The sequence below is a fragment of the Panthera leo genome, chromosome B1 (assembly GCF_018350215.1).
Source record: "Panthera leo isolate Ple1 chromosome B1, P.leo_Ple1_pat1.1, whole genome shotgun sequence".
NCBI lineage: Eukaryota > Metazoa > Chordata > Mammalia > Carnivora > Felidae > Panthera > Panthera leo.
Genome location: NC_056682.1, coordinates 58,979,003 through 59,001,265, shown reverse-complemented (window position 1 = coordinate 59,001,265; position 22,263 = coordinate 58,979,003). Strand labels below are relative to the sequence as shown.

At 35.7% G+C, this 22,263-nt stretch overlaps 1 protein-coding gene across 6 annotated transcripts in view; it reads right to left on the bottom strand.

The window, feature by feature from the left end:
* The window catches only part of NEK1 (NIMA related kinase 1), a 219,548-nt gene that overhangs the window by 51,296 nt on the left and 145,989 nt on the right, over positions 1-22,263 (bottom strand). For 3 of the 6 annotated variants that reach the window (XM_042935112.1, XM_042935108.1, XM_042935110.1), the window contains 2 exons: positions 16,247-16,399; positions 2,039-2,215 (listed from right to left, as the gene is read on the bottom strand). In XM_042935112.1, coding sequence (XP_042791046.1) covers positions 2,039-2,215; positions 16,247-16,399 — 330 coding nt within the window. Of the gene's footprint in view, positions 1-2,026; positions 2,216-16,246; positions 16,400-22,263 lie in introns of all 6 variants that reach the window. The other 3 variants (XM_042935107.1, XM_042935109.1, XM_042935111.1) reach the window with 2 other exon arrangements.

Genomic DNA, 22,263 nt, shown 5'->3' with positions numbered 1-22,263 from the left:
AGACTGTTGATGAGAGACTGGACAGTGAAAAAAATTTCTGGATGCTAGAGAAAAGGAGATTCTTGTTATACAGTGGCAGAAAATTTGGTACTTATAATAACAATGATGATAGAAAATATACCAAAGAGATTTAATGATCTAGCTATGGTGCTATCTAAGCAGAATATTAAAAATGTCAACTAGCTTCTTTAGTAGCCTCTGATAAAGCTCAAGAAGACAGAGATTAATTGAATAAAGAACTATTTAGTTTATGGCAACAATTTAGAAGAGAAAGCCTAAGTTAATTCCTTCCAGGCAACAGGAGCTTACGGGAAAACATGGCCTCAAAACAAATACTGAATTCAGGGCAGTAAAATGCGGTCTCAGGGCAAAGATGAAGTCAAGTGTATAGACATAAGACCTTCTGTTATGGCACAGAAAGATTTAAAGGCATGCTTCCCAGACTGTCTTTGTTAGACAAAAGGATTTTTAAGAATCTCAACAGCACTGTCTCATAGCTTCCTATGGACAACTTAAAGAAGAAAGGGGCCAAAGAAAAAGGAAAGAAGAAAAGAAAGGAAGGAAGAAGAAAATAAGGAAAGAAGGAGGAAAAAAAAAGAAGAGTGGTCAAATATAGTGAATGTCGATATCATTCATACAAAACCCACAAAATTACTAATTTTCAACTTGCAGAAACACCATCAGCTTGGATTGCAAAGGAAAGAAAGATAGTTTAGAAAAGCCCTTGAGGGCACCAACTTTGGTGCAAAGAAAGCAAGCTAAATTGCTACGCCTGGCTGCCTTTCAGAATTTCTATGGACCAATGATTGATATGTGTCCCCCATTTTCCTCGTTTGTGAAAGGTAGTCCCTATTTTTCTTTCAATACTGAATGTTAGATATATAGAAGGCAAGTAACTTCTCTTTTTTGTTTATAGGTCTTCAGATTAAGAGTAACTATACTCAAAGACTTATACCCAAGAAAACTCATCTCTATATAGGCCTGACTTGGATAACATCTTTAGGCTTTGAGCTCCCAACCTTTTTTTACAGTTTATTTCTTTATTTTGAGAAAAAGTGAGAGAGCATGGGGTGGGAGGAGAGAGAGAGAGAGAGAGAAAGAGAGAGAGAGAGAAAGAGAGAGAGAGAGAGAGAGAGAGAGAGAGAATCGCAAACAGTCTCTGCAGCATGGAGAATGACATCAGGCTCGATCTCACAAACTATGAGATCATGACCTGAGCCAAAATCCAGAGTTGGATGCTTAGTTGACTGAGCCACCCAGATGCCCCCTAGGCTTTAAGCCCTTTAAATAATAAGATGAGGCTTTAAGAAGGGGTGAGTGCATTGTGCATGTGAGGGAAAATGTAAACAATTTTTGGCTAGTGGCAGACTGTGGGATATTAACAGCTGCAAATTATTTAACACTCTTAATTTGGAGAGTGCTTCATCTCCGTGTGGCTTTAGGCTGGACTTGTGACTGCTCTGACCAATGAAGTGGCAGAAGTGATACTGTGCCAGTTGAGATTAGCTTTTAAAAGTTCAAATAGCTTTTGCCTAGGATCCGTGAGCCCTGGCCCACCATATAAAAAGTCAGACTACCTTGCTGGAAAGAGCATATGGAAAAGGTATGGAGACTACATGAAGAGCAGAGGGGGGGCAGTCTTAACACAGCCTTCCAGCCATATCTGCAAAGACAACAGTGAAGCCATCTTGAACCCATCAGACCATGTTGCCGACTTAATACCACTAAGTGATACCAGAGATAAAAGTACATGAATTACAAAAATTAGGTTAGTCAAGCCTTGACTCAACTCCTAATACACAAAATAATGAGATATAATAAAATCATTGTTGTTTTAACACTAAGTTTTGGGGTGATTTATTATGCAGCATTTAAAAATCCAGACCAGTTATTAAACATAGAAAAACATGAACCTAATTTGGGATGAATCACCCAAACATATACACGTTTTGATGATTTGTTTATAAAGGCCTGTTTATATAGAAGAAATTAAGGTATTATTAAATTGAATACAGCTCATTTTGACCTATTAAAATACCATCCACATTTCCTTCTGGTTTCAGTGACGTCTGTGGAGATGCCTCATTAAACTCTGGACTGTTTGTTTCAACAGAAGAATCGACAGTAGCTGACGGATTCATTTCAAGTGAAATATATTTTACTTTTTCTTCTCCAGTAATTAAAGGTTTGTACTTCTCCATTTCAGGAGAAATCTCTGAAACAACAACAACAAAAAAGAAAAATCATGCTACATTCTCAAAATAACTTGAATTTTACCTGTAACAGCATTTACAGCAAAATTCAAAAATCTCATTCTTACAACAATTACTGAGTAAACGGTTATGTATAAAAATTGATAAATGATTAGGCATGTGATAGCTAAATTTCATTTTAATTATACCTAATGATGTTTAGGGTGAGTAACATATAGTTTACTTTCTTTCTCCTTTTGGTGAAACTAATATTTATGGGCCAAAATGTTGTATTTTAAATCATTAACGAATTGCTTTTATTTGTTTCTGGTAATTGCTAACTACTTCCAATTGCTCAGAAATTCCCCATACTTTTTTTTAAAACTTTTTTTAATGTTTTTATGTATTTTTGAGAAAGAAACAGTGCATAAGAGGGGGAGGAGCACAGAGAGAGGGAGATAAAGAATCTGAAGCAGGCTAAAGGCTCTGAGCTGTCAGCACAGAGCCAAATGTGGGGCTCGGACTTGTAAACCGCAAGATCATGACCTGAGCTGAAGTCGAATACTTAACTGACTGAGCCACACAGGCGCCCCCCCCCCCCCATACTTTTAATTGATGCCAGGAGAGAATGGATTTACCTCAGAACAACTTATTGCAATTATCTATAAGACAAACAGGTCACTCTCATTCATTCCTTGAAGACGTTACTTTCTAGCTCATAGTCAGGAGATCTCCCCAACACTAATTCTTTCTTAACTAATTTAGTTGATTGCTGGAGTTCCATCAATAATCCTTCCAATCTGGGCCTCTCAATTCCTCTCTAATGAGGAATTTTCAGTGTTAAATATTCTACCTTCTAACATCCTATTTTTCCATTTATCTCCTCAAAATTTTCAGTGTTAAATATTCCACCCTCTAACATCCTATTTTTCCATTTATCTCCCTCTACTACCCCAACTTTAAAAATGTTACCCAACCGTACCTACAATGCCCTGATACTATAGAAACATATAGAAATGTCTATATATATATATAATATATATATATATATATATATATATATATATATATATATAATATATATATATTAGCATTTTAAGTTCTTTTCTTTTTTTTTTTTTAATATGCAATTTATTGTCAAACTGGTTTCCATACAACACCCAGGGCTCATCCCAACAGATGCCCTCCTCAATACCTATCACTCACCCTCCTCTCCCTCCCACCACGCCCCCTCCCCCCATCAACCCTCAGTTTGTGCTCAGGTTTTAAGAGTCTCTTATGGTAAAACCCACTTTCTGACATATATCTTCAACTCATTTTACCCACATGGAGAAATCCCAACCCCTTATATATTCAATTTTCTGTGTATTATGTTTGCACATACATGGCTGAAATAAGTGGGGGGAAAAAGTCTGGCTTACTGTTATCAATCTCAAATCATTATCACTAAAGTTAAGTGGACACTTTGTGTTGCTGGTAGTCCTACCATAACACCAGAATACCAGGAACTGTGCCTATTTCAGTTAACTTCCTTAGGAAAACAAGTTGTGTATGAGTGTATTTTAGTTATTTTACCTTGTATTTCTTCCTAGTCAATCAAGAACAAAACTACAGTGTTGCTCATGTTTTGAATATCTTCCCTATACCAATGCCTCATCAACAAATTGTGATAGAGGTCACATCTGTGTTTTTGCTCATTCAGCTACTGTTCTGCTATAAAATCATGTCTATTAAAATCAGGAACAAGGATGCCAGTTAGCACCATTATTAAAGATTGCTTTAGAATGCCTAATGAATGTAGTAAGAAGGAAAAGAAATAGAATATTGGATAAAAAACACTAGTTCTTATCAATGATGATATTACCCACACATTTGGAAGACCTAAAATGTCAAAGGAAATAACTTAATGTATTTAAAAAAATAATTCAGTGAGGTGTCTGCATATAAAATTTTACATTGATAGACACACAGAAAGAAAGAATCGCTTTATTTAAAATAGGGGCTCCTGGGTGGCTCAGTCGGTTAAGCATCTGACTTCAGCTCAGGTCATAATCTCATAGTTCATGGGTTTGAGTCCCCCTACCTCGGGCTCTGTGCTGACAGCTCAGAGCCTGGAGTCTGCTTTGGATTCTGTATCTCCCTCACTATTGGCCCCTCCCCAGTTCACACTCTGTCTCTGTCTCTCTCTCTCTCTCTCAAAAATAAACATTTAAAAATTTTAAAAAGATAAACTAGAAATAAAAACTTAGAAAGGGAAATAGGAAAAATGTCATCCATAATAAAGACAAAAATACACACATTGCACAAGAATCAATTTACTGAAAAAGCTGTAAGAACTTAAATGAAGAAAACAAAATGTTACTGACAAACACAAAACAAGATGGCGCAAAGATTAAGACATACTTAAATTCTTGAATAGCATAAAAATAACATTCCAAAAATCAATATATAGATTTAATAGGATTCTTTTTTTAAAATGTTTATTTATTTATTTTGAAAGGGAGCACAAGCAGGGGAGGGGCAGAGAGAGAGAGAGAGAGAGAGAGAGAGAGAGAGAGAATCCTAAGCAGGCTCCGTGCTGTCAGCACAGAGCTGACATGGTGCTTGAACTCACGAACCATGAAGTCATGACCAGAGCCAAAACCAACAGTCAGAGGCTCAACTGACTGAGCCACCGAGGTGCCCCAAATTTAATTCTAATCAAAATACCCAATAAAATGAAATTCGTTTGAATAGTAACTATCAAAAAAATAATCCAGAAAAATGTTAGATTTCCAATTAGATTAAATGTCATGCATGTGTGTGAGTGCCAATGCATACTCACATGCATGCGTTGTCTATCTAAAGGATTTAAAAATTTGGAAACCTTTTGACCCATTAAAGAAAATTCAGATGATATAAAGAAAAAGACATATTTGCATGAAAATTAAAAAAAAAATCCTTATGGCCAAAAAAAGCATAAGTTAATTAGCAGCATGTGGGAAAAACCTGTGTTGATATACTAGATATAGATTATCTATCCCAGATAAAAATTCACACACAAAAAAACATGGGCAATGCCATATAAAAAGGGCAATTATATAAATATAATTTATAAAGAAGCAAATCAAAATGGCCAGAAGAATATGACAAGGGAATTAACTACAGTCAGAAAATTACAATGAAATCCATTTATAAGACTGGTAACAATAAAAAAAGTGATTAATACTGACAAAACCTGTTTAATATTTGACAATCAATCAACGGTGTTTTCCACATTAATATAATAAAGAAGAAAAATCATACAATCATCTCAATTGATTCAGAAAAAGAGTTTAAGTTTAATGCTCTTCATAAAACAAGACTAGAAGAGAATTCCTTAATCTTATAATGGATTTTTTTAATTTTTTTTAATGTTTATTCATTTTTTGAGAGAGAGACAGAGAATGAGTGGGGGAAGAGCAGAGAGAGAGGGAGACACAGAGTCTGAAGCAGGCTCCTGGCTCTGAGCTGTCAGCACAGAGCCTGACGTGGGGCTCGAACTCACGAACCACAAGATCATGACCTCGCCAAAGTCAGACGCTCAACCAACTGAGCTACCCAGGCACCCCAATACAATGGATATTTAAATAAAAGACTTTAGCTAATATGATATATTTACCTCCTTGAGTCAAGAACATGGCACTTCTCTATTCAGCATTCTATTGGAAGTCTTAGCATAAGAAGTGTAAGAATTGTAAAATATAAAATAACTGTTTTTTAAAATGTTTATTTACTTTTCAGAGAGAGAGACATGAGCAGGGGAGGGGCAGAGAGAGAGGGAGACACAGAATCTGAAGCAGACTCCCAGCTCCAAGCTGTCAGCACAGAGCCCAATGTGGGGCTCAAACTCAAGAGGTCATACAAGATCATGACCTGAGACCAAGTTGGGACACTTGACCGACTGATCCACCTAGGTGCCCCAAATAAAACATAATATTATGGGTTTACAAAAATAACAAGAGAATCTACCAATACATTATTAGAATTAATGAAGGAACTTAAGCAAAGTTGCTGAATATAAAGTCATATACAAAAGTAAATTATATTTCCGGTTTTATACATGAGCCACAGTTATAAAGTAAAATTTCAAAACAGATGAATAAAACAATGGCATCAAAAATTATATAATTTTTGGAATTATCTAACAAGATATATAAAATACCTCTATGGAGAAAACTATAACCTACTGTTGAGAGAAATAAAAGATTTAGATATATAGGAGGATATAAATAGTCATGGACTGGAAAAGTGAATATAGTAAAGATATCAATTTCCTCCAATGTGTATATTCAATATAATCCTAAAGAAACCAACATGATAAGCCTATGCGTATGTTCAAGAAAACAGATGAAGAGATGGGCCAAATAGCTAAATCTATGGGTATTTTCAACAGAGAACTGAAATCTATAAAAGAATATTAAATGGACATTCTAACATTGAAAAATGCAATATATGGGGCACTGGGTGGCTCAGTCGGTTAAACGTCTGACTTCAGCTCAGGTCATGCATGATTTTGTGGTTCGTGGCTTCAAGTCCCACACCGGCTCTGTGCTGACAGCTCAGAGCCCGGAGCCTGCTTCGGATTCTGTGTCTCTCTCTCTGCCCCTCCCCTGCTCAGGATTGGTCTCTCTCTCAATCTCTCAAAAATAAACAAACATTAAAAAATTTAAAAAAGAAAGAAAAATGCAATATCTGATATTACAAACTCACTGGATTTACTGAGAAGACAGCAGAAGATTAGAGAACACAGAAGACAGATTTAGTGAAATGACAGATCAGTAGAAATACTGGCATAGCTTGTTTTACTGCACTTTGCAGATAACTGTATTTTCTTATAAACGGAAGGTTTATGGCAACCCTGCATGAGCAAGTCTGTCGGTGCCATTTTTCCAATAGCATGTGCTCACTTTGTGTCTTTGCTGCATTTTGGTAATGGCAATATTTCAAACTTTTTCATTATTATTATATTTGTTACAGTGATCTGTGATCAGTGATACCTCACTGAAAGCTCAGATGATAGCATTTTTTAGCAATAAAACACTTTTAAATTAAGGTATATACATTGCTTTTCTAGAATATGCTATTATGCACTTAATGGACCATAGTATAGTGTAAACATAATTTCTAGATGCATCAGGAAACCAAAAAACTCATCAGACTCGCTTTATTGTGTTATTTGCTTTTACTGTGGTTGTCTTGAATTGAACCCACGATATCTCAGAGGTATACCTGTATTCATACTAAAGCAAAAAGGAAGAAAATGTGTAAAACCACAACAGAGCAATAACAAACATGATGAATTCAAAAGGTCTAATATTTGTGTAACTAAAGTCCAAAAAGGAAAAGAAAAAGAATTGGGAAGAAGCAATATAGAAAGATCTAATGCATACAGGCTCCCCCAAATTGAAATAACCCAAAGCATGTTAAAAACAAAGGACACTACATCTACACATATCATGGTAAAACTGTTGAAAATCAAAGACATAATATTTAAAAAGCTTGAAGAAAAACATAGGAACAAAAATAAGACACACAAATGACATATATTTATGGATGCCAAAAGAAAATATACTAACATCTTTAAAATGCAAAGAACAAAATAAAGCAAAAGCAATCCCCTTGCCCACCCTCCCCCTCCCCACAAAAAAACCAAAACCAACCAACGAAACAAAAAAAACCTTACCTACTTAGCATTTAGTATACACTGAAAATGATCCTTAAAGATAGAGGTGAAATAAAGATCTTTTCAGATAAACAAAAGCTGAGAGAATTTATACAGGGCATATCTGCACTACAGGAAATACTAAAGGCAGTTCAAAGGAAAAAGATATCAAATGGAAGTGTGTAACTTCAGGAAGGAATAAAGAACCCTGTAAAGAATAAAATATGGGTAAATGTAAATGAATATTGATTTCTTAGCATAATAATATTGCATTATGAGTTATATAAGATTATTAAAATATATGATGACAATAAGCAAAAGAGTTAGAAGGAATAAATAGAGTAATATTGTTAAAAGGCTCATACATGGTTTGAGAAACAATATAAATGCTAAATTAAGGTACATGTGAATTAGCATTACGGTAGAATTAAGGATAGAATTTGTCATCTAGGATCACAACAAAAGAGTAAATGAAAAATATATAATTAAAAACAGAAGAGAAAAATGAAATGCTTGGTTAGTCCAAAAAGGGGAATAAAAAATGAAATACAAGAATAAAGAAACAAAGTACAAATGAGACATATAAAAAACATTGTGAGACTGCTACACAGACTAAAAAGCAAACCATATCAGTAATTACATTACGCATGAATAAGTTAAACAATCAAGATTAAAAGACAAAGATGGGCAGCCTGGATTTGAGATACAAGACACAGAAAAACATAAGGAATCAGAGAAATTAGAAGAAGATACAGAAAAAACATAATGAGCAAACATTAACCAAAAAAATGCTGTAGCTATATAATGTGAGGTAGACTTTAAAAGAAGTAATGTTACTAGAGATAAAAAGAGAAGTCATAATAATAAAAATGGTCAATACAACAGAAGATGTATAAAAGAGTCAATGCAATCACCTAAACAATATAATGCAACAACCTAAACAATCACTGCAACAATTTAAATTGATATGCACTAAATAACAAGTAGCAAAAATGTATAGAATTAAAAGGAGAAAACAACAAATCCACAAATACACTTGGAGATTTTCACATTCTTCTCTAAGTAGCTGATACAACAACCAGATGAAAATAATCAGTAAAAATATAGAAGACTTTCATATAACAAACAACTTGACAAAGAACATACATACATACAACTATACTGAATAACTTTTCAAGTATATATGAAACATCAAAACAGATTGTCATTGGGTGATAAAGCAAGTCTCAAAAATTTCAAGATGAAAATTATGCACAGTATGATGTTCTGTAATCACAATACAATGAAACTAGAAAGCAATAACAAAAAGATAACTAGAAAGACTCCAAAATGTCAGCAAATTAAATGCAAAATATTTGCAAATAATCTAAATATTCAAAAGAAATTACAACACAAATTAAATCCATAATTGAAATCTTTTCAGAGATAACTCCACAGTCTTATGGCTTCATAGTTGAATTCTTCCAAATACTCAAGGAAAAAGTAATAATTTTTTACAAAGTTTTCCAGAAAACAGGGAAAAAGGGAATATTCCCCAACTTGTTTTGTAAGGTCAGAAAAAACCTTGATACCCAAACACTACAAGCACCTTACCAAAAAGGGAAAATCATAAGTGAGAATCTCTTATGAATTATTTTCCCTGGCAGTGGTTGTAGGAAGGAACAGTCAAATGGGAGAAAAAGTTTTACAGCAACATCATACATGGATCAAGTATTTAAAGACAAATGCAGAAATCTGGGAAGAGAGAAAAGAATGCTGTTTTGTTTTATTTCCCTGAATTCCTGCACAAAACAGAAAAAATCAGGATAGCAAAACCATATATCCATGAATAACATCTAAACCAAATCTAGGCGACAAGGTATCCTCACAAACCCCCAAGTACATATGAATGGGGACAAATCATTGACAGCCTCCAGACTCAGTAAAAGCATCTGTTCAAAAGAGGAAAACAGTAGGGCACTTAACAGGCCCCAAGTCAGAAGAACCCCCAAAAGAGACAGCAGGTATTTACAAGCAAGCATGATGGGTCAATTTAAGAAAAGCAGCTGAAATGGGAATAATTTTTACACATTTTAATTTGCAAGTAAATGGAAAGGGTCAATGGGAAGGTCAGAAAGGGTGGGAGAAGTCTGGGTCCTAAGAATTCTGAAAACTAACCAACTAAAGCTCCCTCCTAGAACAAAGCCTCAGACTCTGAAGAAATTGCTGGAAGGAGAATCCAAATTGATCTGTGCAGGTATAAGAGAAACAAAGGAAAGAGAAAAGTGGGGTAAAGGAACAAAGACAGAAGAGCTCAGAAACTACAAGGCAACAATTTTATTTTAATTTTTTAAATTTATTTATTTATTCTGAGAGAGAGAGAGAGCATGCAGAAGGGGCAAAGGAAGGGAGAGAAAGAGAGAGAGAGAGAGAGAGAAAGAGAGAGAGAATCCCAAGCAGGCTCCAAACTGTAAGCACAGAGTCCAATGTGGGGCTCAAACTCATAAAATGTGAGATCATGACTTGAGCTGAAACCAAGAGTCAGAACACTTACCCAACTGAGCCACCCAGGGACCCCTACCTAGGCTTTAATTTTTAAACACTACATGAAAATAACCGAAAAGGAAGCCCTAACAGGCTATGAAGTTAGAAAAGCTATTTTGACTTCATGCGCCTAAAAGTTTAATAAATCTAATTTCACATAAAAATAAGTAACAGAGGATCATTGTTGAATTCTGTACAAGTTATCAGAAAAAAAAAAGAGTATGAAGTAGAATAATGTCCTCAAAGACTGGTGTTTCCCAACTTTGGCATTACTGGATCAGATAATTATTTGTTTTGGAGAGCACCTGTTATAGTATGCACTGTAGAAGATTTACCAGCTTCCTTGGCCTCTACCCACTAGATATATAGTGCCCTTCCCAGTTAACAACCAAAAATGTCTCCCAACAATGCAAAATGTCTTCTGTGTGCAGAATCACCCTCATTTGAGAACCACTGCTATAGAAAATTAAAACCTACCAAAAAACTAAAATTATAACGTACTAAAAAATTTGTTAGTAAAATTAAGAACATCATGGAAGACATTAGAGAATATAAATTATAATGAGAAAGTAATCAGAAATGAGGCAGTTGATAGAGTTAGAGAAAAACTAGGGGAAAAAAAGAAAAAAATCTTAAAAATAAATATCTTAGAATAAACACAAAATCATATAAACAAAACACATAATGTCGTTAAGAGATATAAAAGGAGAACAGGAGAGAAAAATTTCAATTGAAAAAAGTGATAGAAAGGATTTAAGAGAAAGTGGCAGATATTAGAGAAAGATGAAAAATATCAAAAATACAAACAGAAGTTCCTGAAATAGACTTAAGGAAGAGAAAACTAGAAAAACTATAATTCAATAACACTTTCCTAAAATTGGGGTGGGGGAAGGATTGGAAACCACATATTATAAAGATACACTACAATGAAAAAAACTATAAAACTCTCATTAAAAAAATCAAAGAAAAATTAAGTAAAGGGAAATTCCATGTTCATGAATAGGAAGACTGAATATTGTCACAACGTCAGTCCTTCCCATTTTGATCTATAGATTCAATGCAATCCCAGTCAAAATCCTAGAAAGTTATTTTGCGGATATCAACACTGATATCTAAAAGTTGATTCAACATGATTCTAAAAGTTTATGTAGAGAGGCAAAAGATCCAGAGAAGCCAACATGATATTGAAGGAGAACATAGTTCAAGGAATGATACTACCCAGCTCCAAGACTCAGTATAAAGCTATAGTAATCAAGACAGTATGGTAATGGATAGATAAATGAAACAGAACATAGCTCAGAAATAGACTCATATAAATACAGTCAACTGATCTTCAATGAAAAAGCAAAGGCAATTCAATGGAGAAGGGATAGACTCTATAATAAATGGCACGGGAACATCTGGAGATCCCATTTCCCCTCTCCCCCAAAAAGTATCTAGATACAGACCTTACACTATTCACAAAAATGAACTCAAAACTGATCACAGTCCTAAATGTAAAATGCAAAATTATAAAACCCTTAGAAGATAACACAGAAGAAAATCCAGATGACTTCAAGTTTGGCAATGACATTTTAGATATACTACCAAAGGCACGATCCATGAAAAAGAGAATTAATAAGGTGGACTTCACTAAAATTTATTTTTCTTCTAAATGTTTATTTATTTATTTAGAGAGAAAAAGCATGTGCAAGTGTGTCAGGGGGGTGGCAAAGGGGGGGGGGGAAGAATCCTAAGCAGGCTCAGCGCTGTCAGCACAGAGCCCAGTGCAAGGCTCAATCCCATGAATGGTAAGATCATTACTTGAGCTGAAATCATGAGTTGGATATTCAACTGACTGAGCCACTCAGGCGACTCTGGACTTCACTAAAATTTAAAACTTTTGCTCTACAAAAGACACTGTCAAGAAAATGAGAAGACAAGCCACAGAGTGGATGAAAATATTCGCACAAGACATAAAGACTTAAAGCCCTGTTAACCAAAACATACAAGGAACTCTTAAAACTCAACAATTAAAAAAAAACAACACTAAACAGCCCAACTTAAAAATGGACTAAAGATCTGAACAGACACCTCAGCAAAGACATACATAGATGGCAAACAGGCATCTGAAAAAATGCTCCACATCACATGCCATTTGGGAATTGCAAATCAAAACAATGTGATACCGCTACACGTCTACTACAATGGCTACAATCCAAATCACCGACCACACTAAATGCTGCCGAGGAGGTGGAGCAATAAGAGCTCTCATTCGTTTCTCATGGGGGTGCAAGATGGTACAGCCACTTTGGAAGACAGCTTGGCAGAGTGTTGTAAAACTAAACAAACTGTTAACACATAAACCAGCATTCACATTGCTTGGTATTTACTCAAGAAGTAAAATCTTTTGTCTTAACAGAAACATGCACATAGATATTTATAGCAGTTTTATTCATAATTGCCAAAACTTGCAATCAATCAAAATGTCTTTCAATAGGTGAATAACCTACTGAATAACCTATATAAACAAACTGTGGCATATCCCTACAATGCAATATTATTTAGCACTAAAAAGAAATAAGGTATCATACCATGAAAAAACAGGGAGAAAACTTCAATGCCTATTACTAAAGAAGCCAGTATGAAAAGGCTACATATGGTATGATTCCAGCCATGACATTCTAGAAAAGGCAAAACTAATGAGACACTATAAAGACCAGTGGTTGCTAGGAGTTTGAGAGGAGGGAGGAATAAATAGGTAGAACACAGGGATTTTTTAGAGCAATAAAATATTTTGTATATTATAGTGTATGTGTATCACTTTATATTTGTCAAAATCCATGAATGGTATAAAACCAAGAGTGGGCTTTATACTATGGATTTGGGGTGATCATAATGTGTCAATGCTGGTTTGTCAATTTTAACAAATGCACCACTCTGGAGAGAGGATGTTGTTGGTTGGAAAGGCCATGCATAGGTCAAAGAAGGGGATACACTGAAACTGTACTTTCTATTCAATATTGCCATGAACCTCAAATTACTCTAAAACAAAAGTAACTATTAAAAAAACACAGAACCTACTGGAAAATAATGATAACACCAAATGTATTTTTTAAAAACTACTGGACTTTAAGGAAAAAGAAAGACATCCTTTGAGTATCCAAGCAAAATGACCAAATCATTTATAAGAGAAAATAAGACTGTCATCAGATTCTTGATAGCTTTGCTTTATGGCAGAAAACAATGGAGTTTCATATAGTAAAGAAATTCAAGGAATGGAAATATAAACCAAAGATTTACATTCAGCCAAACTGACTTTCAAGAATAAAATCTTAAGACAAACTGCTATGAACATACAAAATCTCTCATATTGTTCACATGCCTTCTATCACAAAAAGGGCTTAAGACAATCAAATTGATGAGACACTTACATAAAGATTGGGAGACTAGAGAACACTGCAGGTCCTTTATGTTTGTCATTAAATCCACAAAACAATCCTTAATAACAGTGTTTCCATTCTACACATAGAGAAATTGAATGTCAAAGTCAGAGCAACTTGCCCATGGCTGCTGGGCAAGTGATCGGAACTAGAATTGGAACCAAAGCCCATTATCCTTCCACTGCATGAAGCTGCTCCCACACACATATTAAATAAACTTTTTTTGTCTTTGCATATACTGGGATTGTGTATTGCCTGGAACTTCATTCTCCCCCCCTTATTTACCCAATGAGCTCTTTTTTATTTTTGGCCTAGCTCAAGATCACTTCCTCTCTCTGTGGCTTTCTCTAACCCAAAAGGGCCTTACCATACTTAATGAAACTAGACGATATTGACAACATAAAGCCTCCTAATCTGTGGCTCCATACCATTACACACACACTTCCAACACAGATTTTGCCACATGGGATTTCCTAATGGTAAGAAACTGTGACTTCTTTGTGTTAAAATCCTAGCACAGAGCATTAGAGAAAAATTAAAAAGAGGGCAGAGGACAACTCTGAGAAGTCTTTTTTTTAACTATCCAAGATATGGTTAGTTACTTAAACATGTCTGCACTACCTCTTAACTTTGTGCCTACTTTTATCCTTGCCCTTTTCATGCAATATTATCATGTGTTTTTTTTTCATTTGTGTCTGTCCTCTGAGAGTAAGGATGATCTTTTTACTCTTTGTAGCTTTCCTGCCTAACACATAGTAGTAGGAACAGCTAATTAGTGTTCCATAAATAGTTGGTAAATTGAAGTTAAAAAAAAGGAAGACAAATCATAAATGACTTTTCAGTTCCAGTTCTCTGAAGATGGATTATATGAATATGGAGAAGGCCTGCTTCCACATTACGTAAGTATTATTGTACACCAAATTGTACATATTTAAGCAATAATGATCTTACATAAAAAGAATCTGAATCTGATGTTTTTAAAGTAATGGTTCTAATATAAACACATAAAGGATTTTTAGATTACAAAATAATATAAAATTTTTATCGTTATTTTTGAAAAGATTTTGGCCTGGAGACTTTTTTTTCCTTAATAAAGCCTGAGGTATTCTGACAACAGGATCAGACTAAGATGTAAGAATACTAAATGACTAGCATTTTGTTTCTGATTAGTGTCTGGCATAAAATTATACAATTTTCAGATACAAGAATGGGAACAAATTAATTACAAATACATGCAGTTTGTATACCCTTTTTTCAAACAAGTAATTGTATATACTTCTCTCTTGAAATTGCTCTTTCTTTTAATATTAAAGAAAATGCTAGAATGATTAATGGCTAGGAGATTCACCCTTAAAAAGAAAATAATCTACTTTTTACACTTTAATAACGTGTATAGGTTCATCTCACTGGCAAAATAGCATCTGGCTAATTTCTTTATACACACTTCGAATAACTTTACCACCTATGTTGTGGGTTTTTTGTTTTTTTTTTTGTCAGTTTCAAATATGAGCATCACTCTAATTCAAATAATTCTCTAAATTCAATATTCTCCATATTCAAATAATCCATCTTCAGAGAACTGGAACTGAAAAGTCATTTATGATTTGTCTTACCTTTTTTTTAACTTCAATTTACCAACTATTTATGGAACACTAATTAGCTGTTCCTACTACTACGTGTTAGGCAGGAAAGCTACAAAGAGTAAAAAGATCATCCTTGCTCTCAGAGGACAGACACAAATGAAAAAAAGTAAATGATGATACTGCATGAAAAAGGCAAGGATAAAAGTATGCACAAAGTTGTCAGAGACAAACTTAAGGAGAGACAGGGAAAAAAGAGATAGATTGAGAGAGAACACAATAGTGACATACATTCATGTCTAGACACAGATTCTGAAAAAAGAAAAACCATATTCAGCCTCTCATTTGAATAAGCTTTTAAATGTGAAAACACCTGTTTTATACATGGACACTCTTCATATGCATAGCTGTAATACCAAGATGCACAATACTCATGGAACGTAAGTGTTTTCCTCTTGCCTCACAATTCACCCTCCCCAGTCCTAAAATAATGTTGTCATAACTACTACAGATATCTTTATTCAACCTAATTCCAGAATCCACATGCATTGTTCCTATCTCTCTCTTCATGTAAAACAACATTTTGACTGTTCTACTTTTCTGGCTCACCCTATGAACATTTCCTTTTCCTTTTCTTTTAAGATTCCATCCAGGTTATGTCAGGTCAAAATTCAAGACTACAATGTTGAGACAACTCTTCAGAAAATACGACTAATGTCCATCTAACTAGAACAAAAAGATAACCTATTATAAACAATTCACTTAAAATAGACAGATCTTTAAAAATACAATTTAATTCTTAATAACGTTACTACTAGTATGGAAAAACAATCTGTTTCTGCTTACCACGTCTAACGGTTGTGTTTTCTAGTGGTCCTGTCTGAAGCTGTAGTTCAGCTTCTCCAAGTATCTTCAGAACTGAATCTGTAGGGCTTCTCCCCCAGACTTTTCTTGGAGACCCACCAGGATCTAATTTGATAACCTCTCCCACTGTATGTTCTATAAGAAAAAGACACAAAAAAACAAATCTCACTGATAGAACGTAACACTATTACTGTTTTATAAGGCACATTTAAGATCTATCCAACTGAACACATCAAAGGGAAAAAAGGTTGTATCACAAGGAACGTAAGCTGATGCTTTAAAAGACTTTCAGAGAATGAATGATGAACAGAAAGAATGGATGATGAGTGATATTACTAACAGTAGTAATAAAACTATAGATCTACTAAAATACTTTTAAAATACTTAAGGGGGGCAGGATCAAGATGGCAGAATGGGAAGATCAAGAACTCATCTCCTCTTAGGGACACACCAAAATCTATAACTACATGTAGAACAACTATCTCTGAGAACGAACTGAAGACTAGCTGAACAGATCACAAAGAACTAAAAATACAAAGAAAAAGACACATTGAGATGGGCAGAGGGGTGGAGATGCAATTTAGTCAGGACTCGCATCCCTGGCACGGTGACCCACAGTGAGTGATATCACAGCTGCAGAGGCCCTCCCTGGGGACTGAGGGGTCTGAGTTCCACATGAGGTTCCAGAGCCCAGGGGATCTGTACCAGAAAGACAAGCACCCATAATGTATGGCTTTGAAAACCAAGGCGGCTTGCTTATGTTTGGGAGAGCTAGAGAGCAGCAGGAAACTGCAACTCCACTCTTAAAGGGAGTATGCACAATGCCACTGACTCCAAGTCCCAGGCCAGTGTAGCACTAACTTCAGATATGTGCCCAAAGGGCAGGGATCTGTTGGAAAGTTTTCCAGGGATGAAAGTGCTGGGGTATAGTTTTTCTTATCCTCTTTCTACCTAGCTGACCCAGCTCCGGTGGGTGCCATTTCTGACACTTTCCACCTACTGTGCTAGCACCACTAGCTCCACCCTGGCATTCCCCTGTGGACTTGCCCTACCCAACATGCCCACCCGGGCCCAGAGTCCCTTCCTTAGTATACCCTGCAAGCAGCGTAGGTTGGTCAGGAGCCCTTTCCAAGCAATTCTCTGTTCCACCATTCCTGGATGGGACCCTCAGCCAGCACCAGAGCCCTTCCTAAGTTAACCTGGTTGGAGGGGGGGCTAGTCCCAAATACTAAAGTTGCAGCCAGCTATCACAACAAGCCACACTGAGGGCCAGCGTCATTCAACAGTACACCTGTATTAGTGAAAGTCAGACCTCACAGGCAGCTGTGTACACCAGCAAGTCTGCAAAATGTTGACCCAGCCACAACAGGAGGGTTCAGGCAGCCCACTCATGAGAACCTGGCTTAGGTGACTAGTAGGCCCCTTCGGAATAAAGCCACTCCTTCAAGACTTGAAGACATAATGATCTACCTAATACACAGAAACACAGTGAGGCAAAATGAGAAGACAGAGAAATATGTTCCAAGTAAAAGAATAAGACAAAACCTTAGAAAAAGAACTAAACAAAATGGAGAAAAGCAGTCCACCAGATAAAGAGTCCAAAGTAGTAATGGTCATAAAGATGCTTACTAAACTCAGAAGAAGAGAACAGAATGAGAACTTCAACAAAGAGATAGAACATATAAAACAATAACCAATCAGAGCTAAAGAATACAATAACTGATATGAAAAATACACTAGAGGGAATCAACAGCAGATCAGATGATGCAAAAGAAAGAATCAATAATCTGGAAGGCAGGGTAGTGGAAATTACTCAATCAAAACAATAATCAGAAAAAAGAAGTTTTAAAAATGAGAATCGTTTAAGGGACCTTTGGGACAACATTAAGTGTACTAACATTAGCATTATAGGGTCCAAGAAGGAAAAGAGAGAGAGGGACAGAAAACTTATTTGAAGAAACAACAGCTGAATACATCCTAACCTGGTAAAGGTAGTATACATCTAAGTCCAGTAAGCACAGAGTCCCAAATAAGATGAACTCAAAGAGACCCACACCAAAACATTACAATCAAAGTATCAGCAGTTAAAGATAGAGAGTCTTGGGGTGCCTGGGTGGCTTAGCCAGTTGAGTGTCTGACTCTTGATTTCGGCTCAGGTCATGACCTCACAGTTCACGGGATTGAGCCCTGCATCAGCCTCTGGACTGCTTGGGGTTCTCTCTCTGCCCCTCCCCCACTTGCACTCACTCTGTCTTCAAAATAAATAACTAAAACAAAAGAAAAAGAAAGAAGAAAAAGAAAAATAAAACAAAAGAAAAAGAAAGAAGAGTCTTAAAAGCGGCAAGAGAAAAACAACTAGTTACTTACAAGGAACCCCCAAAACCTATCAGCTAATTTTTCAGCAGAACCTTGACAGGCCAGAAGGGTGTGGCATGATATATTCCAAGTAATGAAAGGAAAAAAAACAACAACTTATAAACAAGAATACTCTATCTGGCAAAGTTATCACTCAGAGTTGTTCCACCCACTCCTGGAGGGCACCCTCAGCAGGCACCACAGCCCCTCCAAAGTTAACCGGGACTGGGGTGGGAGGGCTAGTCCCAAAAACTAAAACACCTACAACAGTTGCAGCCAGATATCACAACAAGCCACACTGAGGGCCAGGCATAACCAAGTTTCCCAGACAAGCAAAAACTAAAGGAGTTCATCAATACCAAACTGGCCCTCCAAGAAATGTTGAAAGGATTTCATTAAACAAAAAAAGAAAAGATCAAAACCAAAAATTAGAAAATTAAGAACGAAAAAATCTTACTGGTAAAAGTAAGCATAAAACCAAAGCTGTGGATCAACTGCCCTCACATCTAACATGATGGTTAAAAGATAAAAATATTAAAATCATCTAGGCCTGCAATAATTAGTCAAGAGATACACAAAATAGTAAGATGTAAAACATGATATCAAAAACATAAAATGTTTGGGGGATGGTAAAAATGTAGTGCTTTTAGAAAGTGCTTGAACTTAGGGGCGCCTGGGTGGCTCAGTCGGTTGGGCACCTGACTTCGGCTCAGGTCATGACCTCACAGCTCATGAGTTCGAGCCTCGCATTGGGCTCTGTGCTGACAGCTTGGAGCTCGGAGCCTAGAGCCTGCTTTGGATTCTGTGTCTCCCTCTTTCTCTGCCCCTTCCCCACTCTCATTCTGTCTCAGTCTCTCTCAAAAATAAATAAACATTAAAAAAAAATTTTTTTAAATAAAAAGAAAGTGCTTGAACTTAAATGGCCTTCAACTTAAAACAGACCACTAGATTCACAGGATGTTATATGTGAACCTATGGTAACCACATACCAAATACCTTTATTTACATGTATAAGTGAAGGTTTATGTAAATAAACTAAATGCTTCAATCAAAAGACATAGGGTCATGGAATAGATTTAAAAAAAAAGGCCATATATATGCTGCCTACAAGAGACTCACTTCAGATCTAAAGACACACAGACTAAAAGTGAAGGGTTAGAATAAGCTATTCTATGCAAATGGAAACATAAAGAAAGTTGAGGTAGCAATACTTACAGCAGGAAAAATATATTTAAGTTTATTTATTTTTGAGACAGAGAGAGATAGAGCATGAGTGGGGGAGGGGCAGAGAGCGAGGGAGACACAGAATCGGAAGCAGGCTCCAGGCTCTGAGCTGTCAGCACAGAGCCCCATGTGGGGCCCATACTCAAAGACTGCAAGAACATGACCTGAGCTGAAGTCAGACACTCAACCAACTGAGCCACCCAGGTGTCCCAGAAAAAATAGATTTTAAAAGAAAGACTGTAACAAGAGACAATAAAGGGCACTACACAATGAATACATACATCAAACAAGAAGACAGAACATCTATAAATATCAATGCATCCAACATAGGGGCACCTAAATACATAAAGCAAATATTAACAAACATAAAGAGAGAAACTGATGGTAATACAATAATAGTAGAGGACTTTAATATTCCATTCACATCGATGAATAGATCATGATGGATTTAATAGGTATATACAAAACATTACACCCCAAAATAGCAGAACAGACATTCTTTTCAAGTGTACGTGGGACATTCGCCATGACAGATTACATATTAAGTCACAAAACAAATCTCAATTAATTTAAGAAAACTGAGATATCAAGCATCTTTTACAAATACAACAAAAGAGTATGAAACTAAAACTGAAGAAAACTGTAAAACACAAATACGTGAAGGCTAACAAAACCAATGGGTCAAAGAATAAATCAAAGAGGAAATCAAAAAATACCTTGAGACAAAAGAAAATAAAAATACAATGCTCCAAAATCTATGGGACACAGCAAAGACAATTCTAAGAAGGAAGTTTATAGTGATGCAAGCCCATCTCAAGAAACAAGAAAAATCTCACATAAACAATCTAATCCTACACCTAAAGGAGCTACTAAGAACAAAAAAGCCCAAAATTAATATTATGCATCCTTATGTTCACTGGAACATTATTTACAATAGCCAAGATATGGAGGAAATCTAAGTGTCCACCAATAGATGAATGGGTAAAGAGGATGTGGTATACATTTGACCCTTGAACAACACAGGTTTGAACAGCCTTGGGTCCACTTATGTGTTGATTTTTTTTTCAATAAATGCAGTACAGTACTGTAGGTATATTTTCCATTCTTTATGATTTTTCAAATAACATTTTCTTTTCTCTAGCTTACTTTACTATAAGAGTTCATTACCTAAAACATATAAACACAAAATATGTGTTAATCAACTACTTATGCTATTGGTAAGGCTTCCAGTCAACAGTAGGCTATTAGCAGTTAAATGTCTGGGGAATCAAAAGTAATATGCAGATTTCAGACCACACAGGGGTGGTCAGGGCGCTAACACCTGAATTGTTCAGGATCAACTATATATATATATACACACATACATACACACACACACACACACACACACACACACACACACACACACAAAGGAAATTACTCAGCCACAAAAAAAGAATGAAATCTTGCCATTTCCAACAACATGGATGCACACAGAGGGTATTATGCTAAATGAAGTAAGTCAGAGAAAGAAAAACAAATACTGTATGACTTCATTTATATGTGGAATCCAAAAAACTAAACAAATGAATAAAGCAAAACAGAAACAGGCTCATGGATACAGAGAATAATCTGCTGGTTGCTAGAGTGGAGGGAGTAGGGAAGATAGGGAAAATAGGGGAAGGGGATTGAAAGGTACAAACTTTTGGTTATAAAATAAATAAAACAAGGGGATACAATGTATAGCAAAGAAAACATAGTCAATTATATGTAACAACTTTGTATGGTGACAGATGGTAAGCTAGATAGATCTTGGTGGTTACTTCGTAATTTATATAAATGTTGAATCACCATGCTGCACACCTGAAAGTAATCTATTTCATGTCAACTATGTTTCAATAAAAAGTAAGTAAATAAAATAGTTACAAATTAAACTCTATAGTTTGAAGGAAAATAAAAACAGGGGCACCTGGGTGGCTCAGTTGGTTAAGCATCCAACTTCCGCTCAGGTCATGATCTGATGGTTCATAGGTTTGAACCCCCCTTCAAGCTCTGTGCTGACAGCTCAGAGCCTAGAGCCTGCTTCAGATTCTGTCTCCCTCTCTCTCTGCTCCTCCCCTGCTTGTGCTCTGTCTCTCTCTCTCTCAAAAATAAATAAACATTAAAAATTTTTTAAATAAAATTTAGCAGAGCAAAAAAATGGGAAATTAGCTATTGATGTTTGAGTCTTAGAAGCCTTTTGTAAGAATGCTCAAAGCATTAATAGACAAGATGCAATCTCACATATTACAGTATATATAAGTCATTTAAATTTTAATGGTAACCAAATACAAAATGTTGATACAAATTTGTATGTACTAGTTCCTTGAAAGAATCTACAAATTAGCAGGTAATAATCAGTTTTAGAAAGCAAAAATGATTCCCAGTAGGGGACTAACTTT